This window comes from Acanthochromis polyacanthus, chromosome 14, assembly GCF_021347895.1.
Source record: "Acanthochromis polyacanthus isolate Apoly-LR-REF ecotype Palm Island chromosome 14, KAUST_Apoly_ChrSc, whole genome shotgun sequence".
Classification (NCBI taxonomy): Eukaryota; Metazoa; Chordata; class Actinopteri; family Pomacentridae; genus Acanthochromis; species Acanthochromis polyacanthus.
Window position 1 is genome coordinate 33424003 of NC_067126.1, and position 21043 is coordinate 33445045.

At 39.9% G+C, this 21043-nt stretch overlaps 1 protein-coding gene across 2 annotated transcripts; it reads left to right on the top strand.

Annotated features, from left to right (window-relative positions):
* The first annotated feature begins 195 nt into the window (after positions 1 to 195).
* On the top strand, positions 196 to 18434 carry mospd2 (motile sperm domain containing 2). Of its 2 annotated transcripts, none has more exons than XM_022203762.2 (15): positions 196 to 418; positions 500 to 557; positions 979 to 1134; positions 2617 to 2703; positions 2856 to 3010; positions 4364 to 4424; positions 4563 to 4601; positions 4718 to 4842; positions 5449 to 5622; positions 9794 to 9912; positions 14421 to 14514; positions 14891 to 14987; positions 15633 to 15753; positions 15908 to 16010; positions 17855 to 18434. In XM_022203762.2, exons 1-15 carry the CDS (start codon positions 395 to 397, stop codon positions 18008 to 18010), a joined length of 1569 nt encoding a protein of 522 aa, XP_022059454.2. In that variant the 5' UTR covers positions 196 to 394; the 3' UTR covers positions 18011 to 18434. The 2 variants fall into 2 exon arrangements, with proteins under 2 accessions (XP_022059454.2, XP_022059455.2); XM_022203763.2 differs by having other exon boundaries at positions 17858 to 18434.
* The last annotated feature ends 2609 nt before the right edge of the window (positions 18435 to 21043 follow it).

Here is a 21043-nt window from a genome sequence, read left to right on the forward strand (position 1 = left end):
CATACCGGCACTCTGTCGGACTCGAAGTAGCGCGCCCAACTGGAAATTGAACGCTTCCTGTTACCCGCTGTGGCATTCTGGGTAAGAGTTGGTAAACAAAATGAGTTGACGACATTATTGAAGTGTGTCGCAAGCCAGTGTTGTATTCAATGCAGCCACTGTGTGAGTAATAATGTAAACCGCTTTATGGCTGTTGCCCTAAACTCAGTTCAGCAGTCCCTCCCTCCGTTTAGCTCAAATAACAACCGTGAGAGGAGGAGTGGCCACGGACGGGAGCCAAAATGGCAGAGAACGGACGCCAGTTTCTCATTTCGCACTGATTCATCCGAACATCGGTTGGCGAACTCGCTGCCTCAACGCGGAACTGCCACAGAGCCGGGACGGACAGCTGAATATGGCTGAACTTGAAGGAGAGCAGGTATCGCCAGCGACCGTTAGGGCAAATTTTCTCACCCAGCTGGTTTTCAGAGACATAACTAACGTGAACTTCTTTTCACAGGACCTTCAAAAGAAAATTGAGGAGACCAGGCAGAGGTTCCAGAATGAGTTTATTCAAGGTAAACTCAGTTGTTTTGGACATTTGAGCTGACACTAACTCACTGTCTGGTTGGTCACTTTGCATTTGGGCGCATTTTTTTGCCATGCAGCTAACAGAAATTCAAATACTGTGGCTTGAGTGTCCACTAGTTACACTATTTAGTGTTACTTTACGTCCTGTTAGTAACATGTTGACCTCAATGCTCAAAGCCCAGATTAGCTTCACCAGATAACTAGCTAACGTTAGGTCTCTACAGCCACAGGTAGTATAGATTAAAACAGCTTGGCTTTAAGACTATGGCCTCCAAAGAGACTACAATTGAGTTTACAGCAACTTGCACAGACTTTGTGGGGTTTAAACCATTTTAAAACATGAAAGTGAAACCCTGTGCTTAGCCAGCTTGAAATCATGTGACTCAGTTCTTATGTTCATGTTTTCAGATTCAACAGACAAGTATGACTCCAGGGATGTGGAGAGGCTTCAGAAAGATGATGCTCTGGTGGAGGGCTACTTGACATGGAGGCTTTACGCTGTCGATGATGCCTTGAAAATGATTGATGAAAGTTTTCAGTGGAGAAAAGAGTTTGGCGTGAACGGTAAGAAGCCATGGGTGCTGAATAGTCTGAAATATGATATCCACAGTTCCACATCTCTGAATAATAGGGCCGTGTATCCTTTTTCATCCTACTGCTAAATCTTAGCTTGACAGCTAGAAACACAGCCCTTTTTGTATTTAACAGGAAACATTTGTGCGAATAAATGAAATTTGCAAAAGCAAATCAGTTTCTAAAGTTTTCAGTATTGATTGGGAAGTTGTACACAGTAATTATCTTGTACCCAAAAACAAAAAAAGAATTAGAGTTCAATGTCCAGTCCTGCTTTCAAGCAGAAATGTTGACATTTCCGTATTAGATGGCAAGCTTGCGACACAAATCATTGGTTGTCTTTGTGCTCCTCCGGGATTAATCCAGACAGAGTATCATTGTGTGTTCAACACCCATATATCCATTCAGAGGCAACTCCTGAGAACAATCCGCACTGTTCTTTCTGAGGAATTTTTCAGAGTTGCAGCTTGGTGATCTTTAATCCAGCAAATTCTATTCGTCAAAGAGTTATTTTTAGATAATTCTATTTGTTTTAGTCAACAGAGCTAAGAGCTGTATTGCTTAGTCCTTATGATGTTTGTTTTCTTTTCATCTATTGAAAGGAGTTGCAAACAAATGTGCTATTTCCTGTTAACTCTAGCAGTTTACGGAAGACACACTTTAGTGTGAGTTCCTCCGCACTAAGATTTTCTAAAACCATTCAATATGGTAAATAAATGACTTTCCCTGAATAGTTAAATGACATTGCAATTTAGTCCTAATTTACATAGGATTTGATACAGTTCAAATCATTTAAAATGTATGGCGCAAGATATTGTGTGCCGTTGAAGCATAGAAAATCAGAAATCAAATAGTATAAAGATGTGCAAGAACCGCTCAGATGACTGGTGACTTTTGTCGATGATGTAATATTGTCACGTCAAGGCCCGTCACAGTTGTTTATATACCACAGATGTCAAACGAATATTATTTATTATGCATAATTACCTTCTAGTTAAAATATAATGATTAAAATCCTACAATATGACATATAATACAAATTTGCCTGTTTGATTTAAGTTGAAAACCTACAAAAATAAATGCTGTACTAAATTTCCTAGCTATTTCAAAAATTTAGGTTAAGGCCTGACAAAATTCTACATGGACACACCCACAAATCCAAAGTTTCCCTTTAAGCAAGCTCATTGACAACAGCGGAGAGGAACTACTCCCCACTGTTGGAGAAGGAGAAGCAGAGAAAAACTAGCGTCAGGGGGATAGACATCAGCCTCGACCGGTTAGGGTGAGGCCAAAGGGAAGGGAAAAAGAGGATAGCAGATAAAAACAGACAGTTAACAAAGACAGGAAACATAAACACTGGGTGTGAGGCCTGTAGCTGCAGATCTGTGGCTGATATGTATAATTCTGCTTTAAATGAGAGAAGAAAAAAAACAACATCAAACGGTGTAATGTGTGTCTTCCTGTGTGGTTCAGATCTCACCGAGAGCACCATTCCCAAATGGATGTTCGAGACTGGTGCTGTCTACCTCCATGGCTACGACAAAGAGGGCAACAAGCTCTGTATGTACATGACCTGTTCCTTTATTGCCTACACACAGTGAACATTAATTGTGATACATTTACAACCCAACCTTTGTTTAGCTCAAATAAATACAAAACTGCTCTTACCTAATATGATAAACAAAAATTTTAAATCTGTTTTCTGTCCATAGTCTGGTTCAAGGTAAAGCTGCATGTGAAGGATGCAAAAACCATAATGGACAAAAAGAAGTATGTCGCCTTCTGGTTGGAGCGATATGCGAAGAAAGAACCTGGGATGCCGCTCACTGTTGTGTTTGACATGACAGACTCTGGCCTCAGCAACATAGTAAGTCTATAAAGAAAGGAGTTTTGCTTGCAGTTTTGTGACTAACCTGTTCATCATTATAGAACTCATGCTGTAATGAAAGTCTTAATTCGGCATCTTTTCTTGTAGTTATTATCCAGGTCTGTGAAACAAACCTCAAGTTGCTTTTATAAAATTTCTTTCCTGCTAAGAATGATTCACTCTTGTGTTAGAAAAAGCCCATCCTTTTGCTGTGACTGTCACCGCAATACTGTTGAGCATCCTCGTATTTCTTGCTGCCTGAGCCGTGGTCTTGCAGGGACTGATTCTCTTCAATGGTTTTACACTTTGGAGATTAAAGTAACCTTTAAATCCTGATGGTCAATTCGAGTGGGCTGTCTAATCCGTAGACTCGCTGTGTCACAGGCGTTAGCTCTTTGATGGAGCTCTCCGTCGGTGAGTGTGTTTCATTGGCTGGGCTCGCTGCTGGAGAAAATGGCTCAATTAAATACAAATAAATCAATACAAGCAAGGGAAAAGGAATAAATAGCCATTGAAGCCAAATATAAATTAGTAAATCAAAAGATCAGTTTGGAAAGCAGGCCTGTTGAACCGCAGTGTGAGCAAGAGCAAGTTGGGCCGGTATGATCTCATTAAGGCTTGGGAGTCAGTCTGCCGCATAGCAATGAAGCTTCTAGCCAATTATGGAGCCTAGCCAAGGTACAAAGGCTGTGTCTATTGACATATTGGCTGTTTGTCTGATGCTGTCAGTTAACATAAAACATTAAAGTGAACATTTTCACCTTAACCGATTGAAGGAACAGCAGAACGTTTCACCTGCAGATACCGGTTTTACATGAGATTTACTGTACAAATGCTATATCTGTCTCCGGTGCTTGAATCTGAGGTTCTTTATTATTTATGTATAGGAAAAGCATTCACGTCTAAGCCATTTACTGGCAACTTTCCTCTTTTGTAACTTGCTTATCGGACATGTGTCTCCTAGAAAAAATAACAGGTTTAAATCTAGGTTGTGTCAAATTGTGGGAAAACAGCCTAAAAAAACAATGTTGATCATTTTCTGCTTTGTAAATTAGTCATAACAGAAAACAAAAAATGTAATATAGTTCACAAAATTAGCAAAACGGCATCCTCAAGACTTTCTCTGGCAAGATTTGAGAGGAATTGAGGAGGGGATCATTCAGAGGAGCCTGTAATGAATTTTCATTTAATGTTAAGTGGGTCACTTCAGATCTAGAGGCAGTGAAGAGAGAACAAATATTATCCCCAGCGAAAATCGTTTTTTTACAGCATATTATATTCCTGAAGGCTTTTGTGTGGTTCTGCTTTGTAAATCATTGTTGTGCTTTTTTTCTTCTTCCTTTTGTTTTTCAGGACATGGACTTTGTGAAGTATGTCATTAATTGCTTCAAAGTGTATTATCCAAAGTTTTTATGTAAGTAACAAAAGTTGTTGTAAAAGCACAAGATATATTTTTCCACATTCGCTTATTATTAGTGATTTACAGCTACTTTTAAATCAAATCTGGGAATTTTAAATTATTCTAACTGACAAACGTTGTCCTTTTTTGCAGCCAAAATGATCATAGTGGATATGCCTTGGATCATGAATGGTGAGACTGACTCTACCTACTCTTCATTATCCATTCTAACTCTTGTCTGTCACTGACTTATCTAATAGTATTTGATCTCTTACATCTCAAGCATTTCATGTGTCTCTTCACTACAGCTGCATGGAAGATTGTAAAGTCGTGGTTGGGTCCAGAGGCAATAAGCAAACTCAAGTTCGCATCCAGATCTGAGGTCCAGACATTCATAGGGCCTGAGTACCTGCCGTCTCACATGGGTGGAACGGTATGTTCTTACGTTGTGTAATACCCTAAAATAGTTTTAAAAGAGATGTTGATTTCTTTCAGAGTGTAGAAAAGCTGCAATCATGACTGGAATTGGCCAATTTTTCAAACATTTCTGTGGGATTATATTCTAATGAAGGTGTGATTTTTCACAACCATTTTGTTGTGTAAACTTTAATCCTAAATTCTCATGAAAGCAAATATTTTAATAAGGGCCTTTCTTTGTTTGTGTCACATTATCATTTGTTGCATTTCTTTCTGATAACATTTGTACTGATAAGAAAATGACCAAATACAGCTTCGGCTGTAGTAAAGCAATTAAAGTGTTTCCTTTTTTGCACTTCTAAATGCTCTGCATGCGCAAAAGTTGACAGGTTCTGTCAGATTGCACCTATCTGCTTGCCAGTATTAAAAAATCTGACTTTATTAAAAGATAAACTTCATTTAACTTGTTTCCTTGCATAACGCATATCGTTATATTTATTCATGACTTTCTGCACTCATCAAAGACATGCAGTACACTTAAGACTGTCTTCATTTCAACTTATAATGTATGCTCTTTAAAACCCCTTCTTGCGGTAATATAAATTATCTGGCTTTGTTCCAGGACCCCTTCAAATACAGCTACCCGCCTCTTCCTGATGATGACTTTCAAACTCCAATCTGCGACAACGGACCAATCGTTAGTGAGGATGAGACGGAGAGCAAAGAGGGTGAAATGGAGGGCAAAGATTCCCTTGAGAACAGCTTCAACTCAGAGGTTGTGGCAAAGCCCAAAAAGGTAACATTTCTTTCAAGTTTATATCTACTAATGATTAGTCCTTAAATTTTTGAGAAAAATTATACCATTTAATTACACAACATATGACAGCACTGCTCCTTGTGTGTTGTCCAAGTCTCCGCTGTGGCAGGACACAGAATAAGTGTGCGTTTGGTCCCTTTGTCTATTGGATTTAGGAGGATTTTGAACGATATTTTTGAAAGAAATTGTAAAATGAGTGTTGTAGCTAAGGTTAGAACTAACATAGTTAGCAATAGCAATGTTTCTATCACCTGAATAGCTGCTTTTAAAAATGATCCGAGTTGGAAGTGATTGGATCGTGAATAATTTAAAATTGTACCGTTTCCAGCTGTTGTGTTTGATTGACATGACATTCAGATCAGATTCCATATGATCAGAGAGTCCTCCCATTTCCTCTTTTAATCACTTTCTTTAAGTCCAGCCTAATTTTACAGCTTGTAATCGGGCCACTTTGGAGCAAATCGACATTAAGCTCTTGCTCATTGTTTCTGTGAAGGTGACTCCTAACGCGTTTGGCTGCAGTTAAATCCCGCTAACAAAGCCCTTGCATCACACACAGCATGCTGCTTCTCTCAGTTCTTCATACGGTCCACAGAGGTTATCAGGTCGGTTTCCTTAGTCCCTCCATGCTGTTGCTGGATTGCTGTTCCCCAGCAGCGTGTCGCACCATCACTGAGATTCCCTACAGGCTGAGTATGTTGTCGGCTCCTTGTCACTTTGGTGTCGCCACGTTGCACCCTGGTTGCAGCCGAGACTGCAGCTTATGCCACAGACTCTACAGGCTCCCAGCAGGACTATCCAGCCCCCACCTCATAATCTATTTAGCTTCTTTTCTTGCCAGCTGCATGCAAAGAAAGCCTGTGTGAAAATAGAGTGGTGGGTATTAAGGGGGTCGTCTCAGGATATATCCAGTACCAAGAAGAAAGCTGTGCGTTTACATTATATTAGTGTTTATGTTGCTGGTTATTTATTCTCTTTGGTTTGTTATTTAGTGTTGTGGCTGTTATTTTTAGATGCCTTGTTGATTTTCTGTCATAGCTAGGAAGCAGCAGACTTGAGGTTAACCTACATTTGATGTGAGGATGTGGACTAGCAGCTATTTTTTTTAACCTGCTGCCTATAAGAAACAAACTGCATCTGCAGCAGAGACCCTGAGGTATTATGTCACCCAAAGCTGCTCCCATGAGCCTCCTAAGCCTCACCAAACAGACACTGCTCCCATTGTTAATAAATACCACATTGGTTATGCACAACAGATTTAGATTTCCAAAGCAGCGATATGCAAATCATTCTATTGTTAGTCTCAACAGTAATCTACTGGCACAAGTTTGAAGTTTGCTAATGCTCTTACTGTAAAACATGAAATCACCTCACATTCTTTCTGGAACATTTTTGGTAAAGAGGCATGATCCTGCCCTGCACAGCTCCCTTTTTAGAGCATGAATCACTTAATTTCATTTCCCAATCCCACACTGTATTATTCCAGGCACTGAGGCATCAGAATACGTATCAAAATAGTTGAGTCACCTCTTCGAGTAAGATATTTCTCAGGCTAGCCTGAAAAATTTGAAGTTGCACAATCACTCTGGAGTGACACTTCACAGACAAAGAAGATGTTACTGTAAATAATATAAGGAAGCGTATGAATATGTCTCACAATAATCAAATGGTGTTTAGGGTTGTGAAGATTCAAGATGAGAGAACTGTAGTTTTGCAGTTTTTCCAGAAACTTCAATTTTTGAGGGTTGAATTGTAATAATAACGATTAAAATTCATGTCAGTGGTTATTCTTGTAGCTTCTAACACAAGGTCACATACTCATTATAACTGAGGCCTGGAAAATTTATGAACCTCCCCCTTTGCCAGAAGCTTGTTCATTTAAGCTCCGGTGTTATCTAGTAGATAAGACCTCGTACATAATAACTCCCTTTACAAACCTGTGGTTTTGTATGGAAGCTAATATACTGTTGGCTGATGGCCAAATATAAATGACCAATATCTAGAGCAAACGCAGTATAATGAAAGGTAAGATTGAGTGCTTGCAGTGAGATGAGAGGTGGAAACGTTTCCAAATCAGATGCATTGTTGATTACACAGAGTGAAATGCTTTTATTCAGGATTATGACTTAGACTTGGTGGCACTGTGTTAATACATCAGCCTGACAGAACTTGAAGCCCGTCTGGGTACATTCCACTGCACTTCTGATTCATCTTGTGTAAACAAATAACAGTACTTTCCCCCTTTGCCACCATCTATCCCGGCATGAATGTTTCTGGCTTCCAGAAAGCTCTGCCCTGATGACGTGATGGCCTCAGGAAGCTAATTGCCTTTCTTTGTGTTTTGAAACAAGGGCTGGAGGTGGTAAGGCAGTGTAGGATCACACCCACACAAGGAGCTCAGAATCTGGACCATTTCTGCAGACTGGAAAGGCATGTGTACTCATGTGGCTCAAATTGTTGAGTACACCTCCCTCACAGTCGACTGATGTCAGCACCACCTCTGGACATGCTCATCCATTGACCTGTCCTGGACTTTACATTTCAATTTGACCCCTGTGTTCCAAACTACAAAATTTCTGACCTTGTTGTCAAGGGATGTAGGCTTAAAAATGGGAAGCTTATCATTTGCACAATGTCACGTACACGCTGAACCAAGTGGGACTCTCATTTCACACTTTAATTAGCTCAGAGAAAAAGGGTAGCACAGTCACTTCTGCCCATTAACAACTAAGCTTTATTTGTACCTTCTAACCTCCGATTAAAAACTACTAAAATAATTACTGTTCTATTACAGTAGATCAACTTATTAACCCCAACACTAAATCTTTAACCATGTCTGCCTTTGAGCAGGTTTTTAACTAAAGCCCTTTGTGCCTTGTCCTCTAACACTATCTTTTACTAAGTATGTGTCTTTATAGTGTCATGTAGACAATCTTGTTTTGTGCCTTTAAACATGCACTGTACAATCAAAAAGCACTCCTTATTATGAGCATTTCATATTATAAATAATTTCTTATCTTTGTATTTCATGCCTTACACAATGTGTAGAAACCTGACATTTCTGTAATTTTAAATGTCTTTTAATGTGGTCTTTTATGTCTTTGTACATGATTATTATAGTGTAAGTGTTTTTGTAACCTAATTCTCAAGATAATAGCCATTTATTTGTTCCTTTGTTATTCTGTAATGGAGTTTTGACACTAATGTGACGACGGCAGTGCCCGTAATATTCTCACCAAAATCTGTACTTTTAACTCTAATATCTCTTGAGCGTGTTTTTCTTTTCCATTTATTTCCCAATTGTGTTAAAGTTTCTCTTTAAAATGATGAATAAATAGAGACATTTTATCAGCAGCTGATTATCTCTTCATGTCTTTATTGTGGCAGTCACATGACAGTCAGCCATTAAATTGAGATGACACGTTTTGTTGCCTATCGCAGCAAATTATGCACTTCCCCTATGAGTCACAAATGTATCACATGCAGAGTCTGTTCACCTTTACCCCTGTGGGCCCTCAGTTTCCCCCCCTCTCTTCCCCACCTGACATGCTCGCTGTCTATTTTACACACTGTGCGGTGCCAGCAACACTGTGAAAGCATCCGTTTCCCGAACTGACCTACTTTATCCATAAGTTCCAACATTTGTGCAGCCGTTTCACAATTTCTATCCTGTCAGCTGTCTTGTGGTTTGTCTGCGGATAATTTGGGACAAAGTTTATGTGAGGTTGAGTAACATCATGACTTCTGTGCTGGTTTAACAACTTTCACATTTTCTTGTTTGGTCGAAAGTCATGAGCTTATGGGCTATTTTGGTTCCGCATTTCCACGGATGCTCTTATGCTTGTTGTGTGCTCCCAGAGGACTCTACTGAGAACAAGGGTCAGGAGTTCTCACAGGAGTTTCCCAGTAAAAGAACAAACACATCTTTCAAGGAAGATTCTATTTTGATAACGGTTCACCTTTACGTCGCAAGAGCATTTTATTAATCATTACAGATGACTGTCCAGGCATTCATTAACTGATAGCTTTCTCTGCGTGAAGGGCAAGGGTCAAACATTTCACTCGCAGTGAAGGAACCAGATAAGGAATGTATGATTACATTAGCAGTATGATGTGTGTTATTCTAATTAAATGGTATTTGCCGTTTCAGGTGAATTTCCTGGATGACAGTTTGAGGTCAGAAGACAATGATAAAGGAGACGCAAGTGCCAGGATCAAAGGCGTCAGGAAGCCACTGACCACCTTCAAAGGTCTTCTGCTAGATGTTAGGTACGTCTTGCTGGTCAAGCCCTTGGACAATTAAAATTTCAAAGTTCCCAAACACCTTTTTCACACAACATTTCACAACAAGCACACAACCTCTATATTTTCCTTCTGTTTTCATGATACTATTTATGTGGCTACTTGGGTCCGGACGCTGTACAGACGTTCATAGTCTGCAGAAGGTGACTCTTGCTGACTTGGTTGGACTTGATTTTACTCTGATGCCACAAGCAGATTGACATTGTTGACTTTTAGTGAAGTGCCCTAAAAAACGATTGGTTAGATTGCCATGACGTTTTATACAGTTATTCATGGTACCCAGAGAACATCATGCAATATTTTAGTTCTATCATAACTTTTGATGTTTTTGTTGTCGGCATTCTCTCCTTAGTGACTTTGGTGATGTTGTGATTGTCCAATTAGTGCCAACAACTGGTGTACATTTCCTTGCAAAACTAATGGCGATCCTGTCAACCTGAACTACACTTTGCGTTTTTAGACAATTAGCAAGTGTTAGCATGCCTCAATTATATATTGACCCATCTCCATCTATACTCCCACGCCTGAATATGCATATCACATGACCATATACACTGGATATACATGTTTGGTTTCTTATTGGTGGGAAATGATACAGAAGAAGAACAGCGATGGCAAAAAGTTAGACCAGAGATTTCTTTGCTCGGACTGAGGAGCAAAGACATACGTGACATGCGAGTTTAGGCAGTTATTGCAGCAGATTGATTGGGAGTTGTAGCAAAGTAAAATACAGTGACATATTGGAGGGGTACCACATCGCATGATAGCAGTGTGACAAGTGAGGGAAGGACAGGAAGTGATTGATAAGACCCAATTAGGAAGCAGCTTGGGTGTCTCCATCATGATTCTGTCCTTCCAGACTTAAGTTGTCCATGTGTACAGAGGTGTTTTTTTTAAGACAAGGCTTTTTCTCTATGTTTTGGCTTTCATCCACACATAAATGCAATTTAAGCTCTCTGAAAACTTCTGTGCAACCTCTTGAAGAGTGAAGCATTTCAGAAGCTCACTTTGCAGTGTAGTCGCGGAGGAAGGGAGACTACAGGAAACTATGACGCAGGCGCTCACGTATCCTGTGATTGTGAACATTGTAAACATTATAGCTGATTAATATTAGCATGATAATATTTAATTGTGATGACGTTGCTATGCTGACTGGAGCATCTAGCTCGTAGCGCCACTGTGCCAGCTGTAAGTACAGTCAGAGAGCTGCTAGCATGGCTGCCAGCTATTTAGGTTACTTTCACACTATTAGTTTGGTTCATTTGCCTGGATTAAGAAAAAAATGCAATGCCTTTTTAGTTCTGGTTCATTTCAATTCCACACAGACTTTTTACAAACAAACCTGGAGGAGTAAGCGTGAAATCATGCAGACTGACAAGTAACTGATGGATGGGACAGCTGTGGGGACTGTCATTCTGCATCATCAGTACCATAAACCCACATGGAGATATCATATTCTGGTGACTGACGGCAGGTCATGCAGCAGTTTAATGTTTTAATAGTTTGTATGTTCTCTGGTGTCATGAGGAGCTCATGCAGAAATAACAGAATATGAGAATTATTTCGAGGTCAGCCACTGTGGGACTGCTCTGTCAGCCACTTTATAATGAACGTAATGAACTGATAAATTACACTGAGTGGGATACAATCTCTGCAATTTCAAATTCTTTATCTGTCTAACCAGGGAAAATTCCTGCACTCATGTATGCCTTTTTCCTTGTTTACCAAATTACTAATAATATTTTGTAAATATCTACTTTGCTTGCACAGGACACATCCTGAGCAGTTTGTGGAGTACAGTAGAAACTGGACAGAGAACATGATGATTTCAATCTGGCTGTGTGGTCTACACCAAGGTTCAATTGTCGACTTTCTCACCAACTAAAATAGAAATACACTAGCGGGGCAAATTAAGTAAAGTTCATTTTAACAAAACTAAATGGATAAGATGTAAGAATGTTGTACAAACAACCTTTACTGCAAAGAAACTACAACTGAGATCACTTTTTTAAATGCTTTTTCAAACAGTTTCAGTCTGCTTCTTAAGGCCGCACTGGTTTGTTTGGGCTAGAAGGTTAGACATGAACGCATTCACGCTGGTCTTTCTGCACCTGTACCCAATGACTGAATGTGCAGTCAAGCCTGCTCCTTTGTGCAGCGATTACAATTAATTTGTGTTGGGGAGACCTGAAGCCAGAGAGGTCAACTGGTGACGAAAGGGCTGCTGGTTAGATGCCCAGAATCTGTGTATTCCAGCAGTTTATCCTCAACTCCACGCTCTGTTCCCAACATATCTGCCAATTCCCTTTGAGCAAGACAAACCAAAGCATGTGTAGAAGCTTTACATTCTCTTTCATCTGAATAAATGTACGCTGAGCTACCAGTTTATAACTTACACCTAGCTAAAAGAGCAAAAACTGAACACTGTAAGCCTTCATGAAAGCGAGACTTATTACAGAATTACCATATTTGACTGTACTACTCTCAGCAAGCTGTAACAAATAATCAGGATCCATATGCAAAGAGAGGCCTTTTAATTGCCTTGTTGTACATATTGGCAAAAATGATGTTTTCACATATTGACTCAAAGCCCAACGTCATTATTGCTGTGTTTATACCTTTATATCCCAATTGATCCGGTCACATGTGGGCAGGAATTAAGGATGCTTCCAGTCAATTGTCCACTGACTAGAAATGAGTTGGCGTTGTTAATTATTGACGGAGCCACACTAATTAGTGGAGAACACTGCCCCGATGATCAGTTACCTTTAAGAAAGGAATGCTTGTCCCCTCTTACATGTGTCATTGAATTGCAAATGACTTGGTGACTTAAAAAGCAGCGAATTGCAGAGAAGCATGGTTAATCACACAATGATCTGGCCGGTTCTTCAGTAAATACTCAATAGCACGTTTACACATTGTGTGATATTGCTCCTTATTTTCATGAATAATGTCAGCAGAGTTCTGTTTTTATGGAGTAGCAGCTTTGATGTGAGGATTTTGACAGCTCTGGGCTGTGAATTATAGTGATAAACAGATTTAAATGAGCCTTAAATGCAATTATGTTTCAGAGCTGTGTTAGCCTTAATTCGAGGCTGGGGGCTTTAGAACAGAGTAGGGGTCTTTGATCTTGTGTTTGCCAAGGGTTTCCAGAGCCCAAAGACTCACTCTGAGCTCCAGCGAATGCCTGACTCTACAGCTGTTTAACTGGGGGAAAAACACACACACACACACACACACACACACACACACACACACACACACACACACACACACACACACACACACACACACACACACACACACACACACACACACACACACACACACACACACACACACACACACACACACACACACACACACGAGGACATGAAAAAAGAAAAAAAAACTTTGTTCTTAGCAGTTCTAGTCCATGAAACATAGCCAAGCGGCATCAATGAGGAGCTTTATACACACGAAGCAGATATTATAATCCATGCTAGTTTCTTCTTGGCAAAGTTTAAGTCTCCAATGCAATAAGCACCGAGGCCGAATTCATCAAATGCTATTTATAGCCAATTTCGACTGTTGCAAAGTTGGTTAGAGGAATAATTGGGTGCTCACCAACAGAAAGCAAAGTAACGCTCCTGACGCCTAGATTTTAAGCCGGAGATTTGCTTTGACTTTAAATTTCACAGCTCTATCCTGCATGGAGTACAACTGTGATTGAGTTGCATGTTCTGTAAACACTCCTCTCTGTTGATCAAAGAATTCTTTGTCAAGACAAAATCAGAAACCATTAAGGAGGCATATATAAAGGGCTATGTCATGAAATACCCGCCTTTTTCACATTAATTTGCAAAGCATCACATAAAGGTACCCTTAAATGTCGCTCTGATCTAATTAGATGCTGCTATGGTCCCACGGCACCACTGATAACAACACAGCTGTCTGCCTGAGACTTTTACGCTGCAGTGCAAGTTTGTTTACTTTTCCTCTCATTCCCCTGCCACAGATTAACTTGCCAGCTGCTGATAATTTCCTGAAATTCTTTTTTTCCCCCCTCGCTTTTACAACTGTGAAACTATCAATGAATTAAATCGCTGAAAGAGCTGCATTTTTCACGTTCAGCCTGCCAAAAGGCTTAGAGAGAAACTATTTATGGTGTGTTCTTCTTAATATGGAAAAAAAATAATGGTGGTAAACAATATAAACAAATCTTGTAATTAAAAGTATACATTTCAGTTTCTAGTATCGTCTGTCTGTGAGGACAGATGCATTGCAGGAAAAGCTACAAGTCCCAACATAATCACACCACACAAACGGCAAGACATGGGGATGTATCAGTCCAGTACATTTGAGACATACCAAGACACAAATGGAAACTCTTGTCTGAGAACTGTATTTTTAAGACGTGAGGATTTGGTTTCCACCCAGACGGCTTTCTGATGCAGCTCCTGTTAAACGCTTTCTGCTCTTTTCTCTCTTTGCAGCCCTGCAGAGGAGCTCAGCTTTGGTTCTGGAGAGACAGAAAAGAAAAGTCTCATTATCCTGAGCAATGTGACCAAAAATCAGGTGGCCTTCAAGGTGAGTCTGAAGACATTCACATTCAACCGTGTGCTTTAGCGTATGTTAGATTTTTTTTTTTAGCATGACAGGAGTTGACAGAATTTGAGGCTGCTACACTGAATTAAACCTAACGATAAGACTGATTGTTAGTTGATGAACAAAAAATCATTTCAACTTCTCAAATGTGTTCTTTAATGATGATTTTAATAATACTGAATGTAATTTATTTTGGTTTTAGACTGTTAGACATCTAAAAGAAGCACTTTAAAGGTGACATGCTTTGATAAACTGAGATGCGTGTTGTTCCCTGTGGCTTGGCATTTCATAGACTAGCATTTTTCATTTATTTACAAATATATATGATCCATTAATTGTGCCTCTGGTGTCTCCACAGGTTCGGACCACAGCGCCTGAGAAGTACAGGGTGAAGCCCAGCAGCAGCTGTTGTGAACCGGGAGCTTCAGTAGACATAGTGGTGTCCTTGCACGGAGGTACAGCACTTAAAGTCTGCACGCTACTCACAGCAGATGTTTCTGAATGCTGCACCTCAGAATAATCAAATGGTACAGTCTATTACCTTCCCAAAGTGCAGGCAGCCACTTTTCTTTTCCTGACATGCATATTTCAGGAGTGATAAAAGAGTCATCTCCCCAAAACAAACCATCAGACAACTGACAGTGCTGCATGAGTTGAAACGTTCTGTGGCCTTAAAGCGCTGAAATGTCAGCTGTAGGTTATGATGTGCTGAACATAGCGCAGAAGAATCAGTGCAGCCTATTTTAGGGGCGCTTTTTTCCTCAAGCTTTTAGGCTGTGATGGGTTTTTGCTTTTTCAGTACTGTCACGTCTCACGTCTTTGAACATAGCCCCTCTGTTTTTGTCTCAACCAAGTCAGCTCACTACGTTGTTTTTGGTTTTGGTTTTAAATAGTAATTCTCTCACATTTTATGAATAAAATCTAATTGCTCCTATTTCTGCTTTTTTTTTTTTTGTATTTTGTGGTGGCATTTAAAGCCACATTTTGTTACAAATATAGGGATCTCCACTGAGAATTTAAGCCCCACAAACACCAACCTAATTGTATTCACTTGCCTAAGGTTCTTGTCGTTGACTGTCCCCCCGGGTGTTTTCGTGCAGGTTCCCAGGCCTCTCCACAGGACAGGTTTTTGGTTATGGCTGCCGAGATGGACAATGCTGGCTCACAAGAACTTGCACAGTTCTGGAAAGAAGTACCAAAGACCAAGATCATGGAACATAGGCACGTACTTGTGCCCTTGGTTAAACATTTAAATAAATACATAAATTAATTTGTACACTCTTGGTGAACCCTGTTAGCTGTGTAGTTCTCATTACAGATGTTGCATATCGTCTCCTTGATATTCTCCGCTCATTAGAGTGTGCTTTTCTTACAGATTGCGCTGTCATGTCCTGGAGAGTATTAAACCAGCTTTGAGCCTTCTCAGGGAGTGCCCTATAGATGCAGCAACCAACGGGCAGCAGGAATTAAACACAGCGGTGAGTCCTGGTGGAAGACAGGCCTTATACTACTTAGTATACTTATACTGTGTGTGTTCAGTGAGATACTTTTGATAAACATGATTGGTTTGTAGAGCACCACTGTTGTTTTAAAATACAATAGAATTCAAGTTGGACACTTGGTAACAATTCTAAAAATCCCATTAAAACAATAAGAATTCATTTTTAATGGTCATGTCTATAATTAAACAGTGTTGCTGATTCTATGTTTATTAGGTTCTATTACTATAACAATATGATAAGTGCAGTTGCCTCATTTGTCATATTCTTAGAGGAATAATTCATTGTTTTAGGGAAATATGTTTATTATTTGATTTATTGCGAGTTCCAAGAAAAGACGGTTTTCAGACACCCCATACATTTGCATGTATATTGCATTAAGAATCACTCTTAGGTGCACTCTTTTAAGTGTAGTTTCTTTTAGTACAATCACAGCCATAATACTTAACAAATCCTAAAAAAAAAAAAGCTATTAGAAACTTAAAATTGATTGGTTCGGTTACTCTCCAACCTCTAGGGTAGCTGGAGGCAACAAAAATAACCAGGATGGTACTGGTTCAGGTGAAGGGATTTACTGCTTAGTGGTGAATGGAACATAAAAGTGAACAATAAAAAAAAAAAAAAACAAGACTGGTGAGTAAAACCAAATGAAGGCTAAGAATTTTTAAGCTATCTAAACCCAAAACAAAGTAACTAAACTTCCTAGCCGAACACAAGTACATCAGCAACACCCACCACCGGTAACAAAACCTAATGCAAAAGTTCAAAAACAAACTAAACTAAACTGGTCCTTCTGAACACACACACTGACCACACAGGTCACAAATACTCAAAATCGAATGGCTTCTTCACTAAGCTGGCGGACTGCTACCTGGAATCTCAGTCTCCACACCAAAGTAGCAGCCGCCAACAGAAGCCCAAAGTGTCTGTGGTACTCACCAAGCCACCACAAGTACCTATAGACCGAAACACACGGCACAAATACAACTAACACATCACTCACAGAGGCACCAGGGCAGACTGGTCACAGATACCAGCCGCCCAGACTAAGAGCATGGTTGCAGGTATATAGTTTGCAGGTGTGTTGATGGCTTGTCCGTTTGGTTAGAGAAGCAGGGGAGCTGGAGGGTGGCCCAATCAGGAAGGTCAGGAGGCGGGGAGAACAAGGTTACAGTGCAGGTCGTTAACTCCTGAGTCGTTAGTCGGAATCGCTGGCAGCTGATGAGACTCTGGAAACAGCCACAGCTGAACCACACATGCAGTCCCCCCCACACAAAAGCCTAACAGGACACCTCCCCAGAAAGCAGGCAGCACACAATAACAGTTCCATTAAAATAAGAAGTTTTAACAGTTTTCTGTTATTTTGGTAAAATTTTGTTAGTTTTTTGTAAACAATAAACAAAAAAACATCTTTTGTATTTGTTTGTGTCTGTCTAATGCAACCACACATTTTGAAACACAAAAATGATTTTTCCACAAATATTTCCTGGTAATATTTGAAATTGTGTAAAATTTTAAGTGTGTCCGAAAACTTTTTTCCACCACTGTATGTTAACTATAGAGCCTTAACCATTCAGTTTGCAGCACCTTGAAAGTTCACAAATTGACACTTGATGATCTGTTTACACAAACTAAATTGATTTTTAGATTTGCTGATAGGTCTATTTTTGGAATACCTCCCATATTATTGAGCTATTCCTTTATCGTACTGAACATCTAATAGCTTCTACATGTTTCTAACATGTTCTAACACGTCATCATGACTCTTACTAAAAGGGTGCAACATGGATAAACCAGGTCACTCAACCAGTTTTTTGTCTCAGCAGCTCATGCGAGTTATGGCCTGCAACTCACGGCTGGAACAGAAGCTCAACACGTGTCTGTGGGTGCAGAAGGTTCTGATCGGGTTGGTGCTGGTCCTCATGGTGCTGAACCTGTTGTGTCTCTACCTGCTGGGTACAGCCCAGCGGCCATCTTGACCTGCCACAGCATCATCTGCTTGCAGCTTTCGCCCACGGACGGTTCCAGCGGGACCACAGTAGACCACCTGGACGGTCATCCTGCGCTCCTCCGCCCTTCCCACAGACTGCTGTCATGGAAAGGAGCAGGGCTGACTTTAAGGACATGTGAGTTATTGTGGAGTTAATCTATGAGGAGAGATCCAGCTTCTCTCTTTTTCCTGCTCTTCACAGCTAATGTACCAGAGGCAGTTTTAATAGTATGACATCGAATCAGTGATGTTTTTTTTTTTTTTTTTTAAAGCTGGTCATGGAAATCATAACTGTATTTATTGCAACGGTCACAATATGTAGGAAAGATTAGTTATTTTTTGAAACATGATGTATAATTTTATAAATTATAAAAGTCTAAACGTTATGAAATAAACATTTTTTTCTCAACTCATCTCATTTTGTTTAACGCTGTAGTGCTTTTCTCTTTGTAATCAGGTCAGGCAAAAATAGAAGAAGAGAAGAAGCCTACTTGTGGAATCCAAAACCGCATTAACACACCTGCCTTTTAGCTATTTAGTAGCTCTGTTGTGCATAAGTATTCACACACTTTAATAAGCTCTCATTAGCACAGAGTCGCCTAATTGAAAACATCACAACATATGACCTTACTAAACTTCTCCACACTCATACTAAGAAACCACAAGAGATCTCTGTCCCCACTATCTCCTCAATTTGTTTTAATTACCCCAACACTAAACTAAACTAAAAATACCAAAGCAATTACTGCCGGGTATAAGGACATGGCACAACCCACTTGTAGCTTAGTGGGAAGCGCTGATATCTATAACAAGATCCGGCTCGGAGCAGTCGGGATGTGAGCCGCCGCACAAGGAATGATCACGGTTTGCTTATTAGATGTGTGCACGCGAGTGTTGTCTGGCATTCGCATTTGCAGTTTGTTCACAGTAGGTGGTGGCTGTTCGCATTTGAGGGGTGATTAGAATGATTCATGGAATAATGAGTAAGCTAATCCTGCTTGATTCTAAACACTTGTGCTACAAAATGTTTGGAAGGACTGTATTAGTTGCTCGGTCTGTAGCTCGTTCTATTTTAGTAGTAACCCTGCACGTGGTTCTTTCTTATCTCCGTGTAAAACCTCTCCACTAATAGCTGTTTTGTAAAAAAAAGGAATTGGATAGTACAAAGCAAGCAGGGATGTAAAACTTGCATGTGTGTGTTTCACTTAAATCCTTAGTAGGAAATGCATTTTGCACTATTTGGGTAGAAAGTGCCAATGTTCTAAAGAAAAAAGAAAAACGGATGGCGGTTAATGGAGTGCGTGTCTCTGGAGAATCAAAGTAAAAGCTTTGGTATCACACATAGATGGGCTGGTTTTAAGTGCATCTAAGTGCCACACTGGATGCTGGAAATCGTACCGATACGCCACACAGAGCAAAGCGAAACACCACCATCAGAAATGTGACGATGTCTGAAGTGGAACGTTATTTAACGGCTTTATGTGACCGTGATTCCAGACGGACCGGTCTCACCTGATTGTCTGGATGTCACTAATTACAGGCGGTGGATACTGTATGTCTTCCTCTGCAGAAGTCAGACGCTCCTTCACGGTATTGATTTAACATTAAACACCAGTTAAATCGAAACTGGGTTCGGTGTGCACCTCGCCCCGAGCGCTCGTGAAATGTTTGAGGGGACGATGATTTAGTTCAGGTGGCAAATTGGGACATGGGGATCAATGGAAAGTTAATGAGGGTGTGGGTGAGTTGCGTAACTGTTGCTTTTGTCATCATGGAGAGGATGCTGGTGTCCACTGGGAAACTCCAACCACACACTGTACTTTTCACCATCCCTCTAAATGACCTATCAAAACCGATGCTCATAATACAGAGGCTGTAAACGTCACTCATTTCCAGTAATTAACCAGCATCCATGTCCCACTAAAGCTGCCTGCTTCGCTATCTTTCCTTGTTCTTACATCCACCCTCCACCTGCTTTCTGCTTCCTCTCCCTCTGACATCTCCTGACCCACTGATTGGCTGCTTGTACAGACAAACACACAGGTCAGAGGTCAGTGAGTCTTTAAAGTGTTTTTTCAGACTTGGTGAAGAATGTCAAGCTCACATGCTGCTAGAAGTAAACATGACAAATTGATGCCTTGTTCACACTTGGTATTTATAGGAAATGTGAGAACAGCGCTATTGAGAGAATCAGGAAGAAGAGATGTCTGTTTTCCACTGCATGTTTGAGCTAGAGGCAGTGGATAAACAAATGATCACCATGAAATCAGCTGGCACATTGTAAATACTGGATCTGGGGCAATGGAGAGAAGCGGCGGCCTAAATAAAACATGGCATTCTTTAGCTGAATTAATGGGAGTCACAAATTGTGTAGATCGTTGCTTCATCTTGGTACCAGTAACCTCTCTTTATCTCATGTTATGATGAAGTGGCTCAAATTTGACCAAATGACTTTAAACTCATTTGGAATGATTAAAAAAAAATGACTTGAATTTCATCAAAAGTGGTCAAAAATTACGAAACTCATTAAGAATGAGTCAAAATTGACCAAAATTACTTGAAACTCATTAAAAATGACTCAGATTGTCAAAGATGACATGAAACTCATTTAAACTGACTTAAAAATTGTCCATCATGACTTGAAACTCGTTTGAATGAATCAAAAGTGGTTGAAAATTACTCAAAATTGACCAAAATGACTCGAAACTCATTGGGAATGACTCCAAAATGAATTAATACTCATTAAAAATGAGTAGAAATTGACCAAAATGGCTTAAAACTCATTAAAAGTCACTCAGAAATGATTGAAACTCATTGGGAATGACTCAGAAAATGTCAAAAATGAATTGAAACTCATTAAAAATGCATAGAAATTGACCGAAATGGCTTAAAACTCATTAAAAGTCACTCAAAAATTGTCGAAAATGACTTGAAACGCATACAAAGTGACTCAAAAGTGGTCCAAAATTCTTCAAAATTGACCAAAATGACTTGAAAATCATTTGAAATGGCTCAAAAAATA

Coding starts and splice junctions, on each gene's coding strand:
- mospd2 (XM_022203762.2), top strand. CDS start 395: ATGGCTGAACTTGAAGGAGAGCAG. Junction 1,135..2,616: donor AAAAGAGTTTGGCGTGAACG/GTAAGAAGCCAT, acceptor TGTGTGGTTCAG/ATCTCACCGAGAGCACCATT. Junction 4,843..5,448: donor CGTCTCACATGGGTGGAACG/GTATGTTCTTAC, acceptor GCTTTGTTCCAG/GACCCCTTCAAATACAGCTA.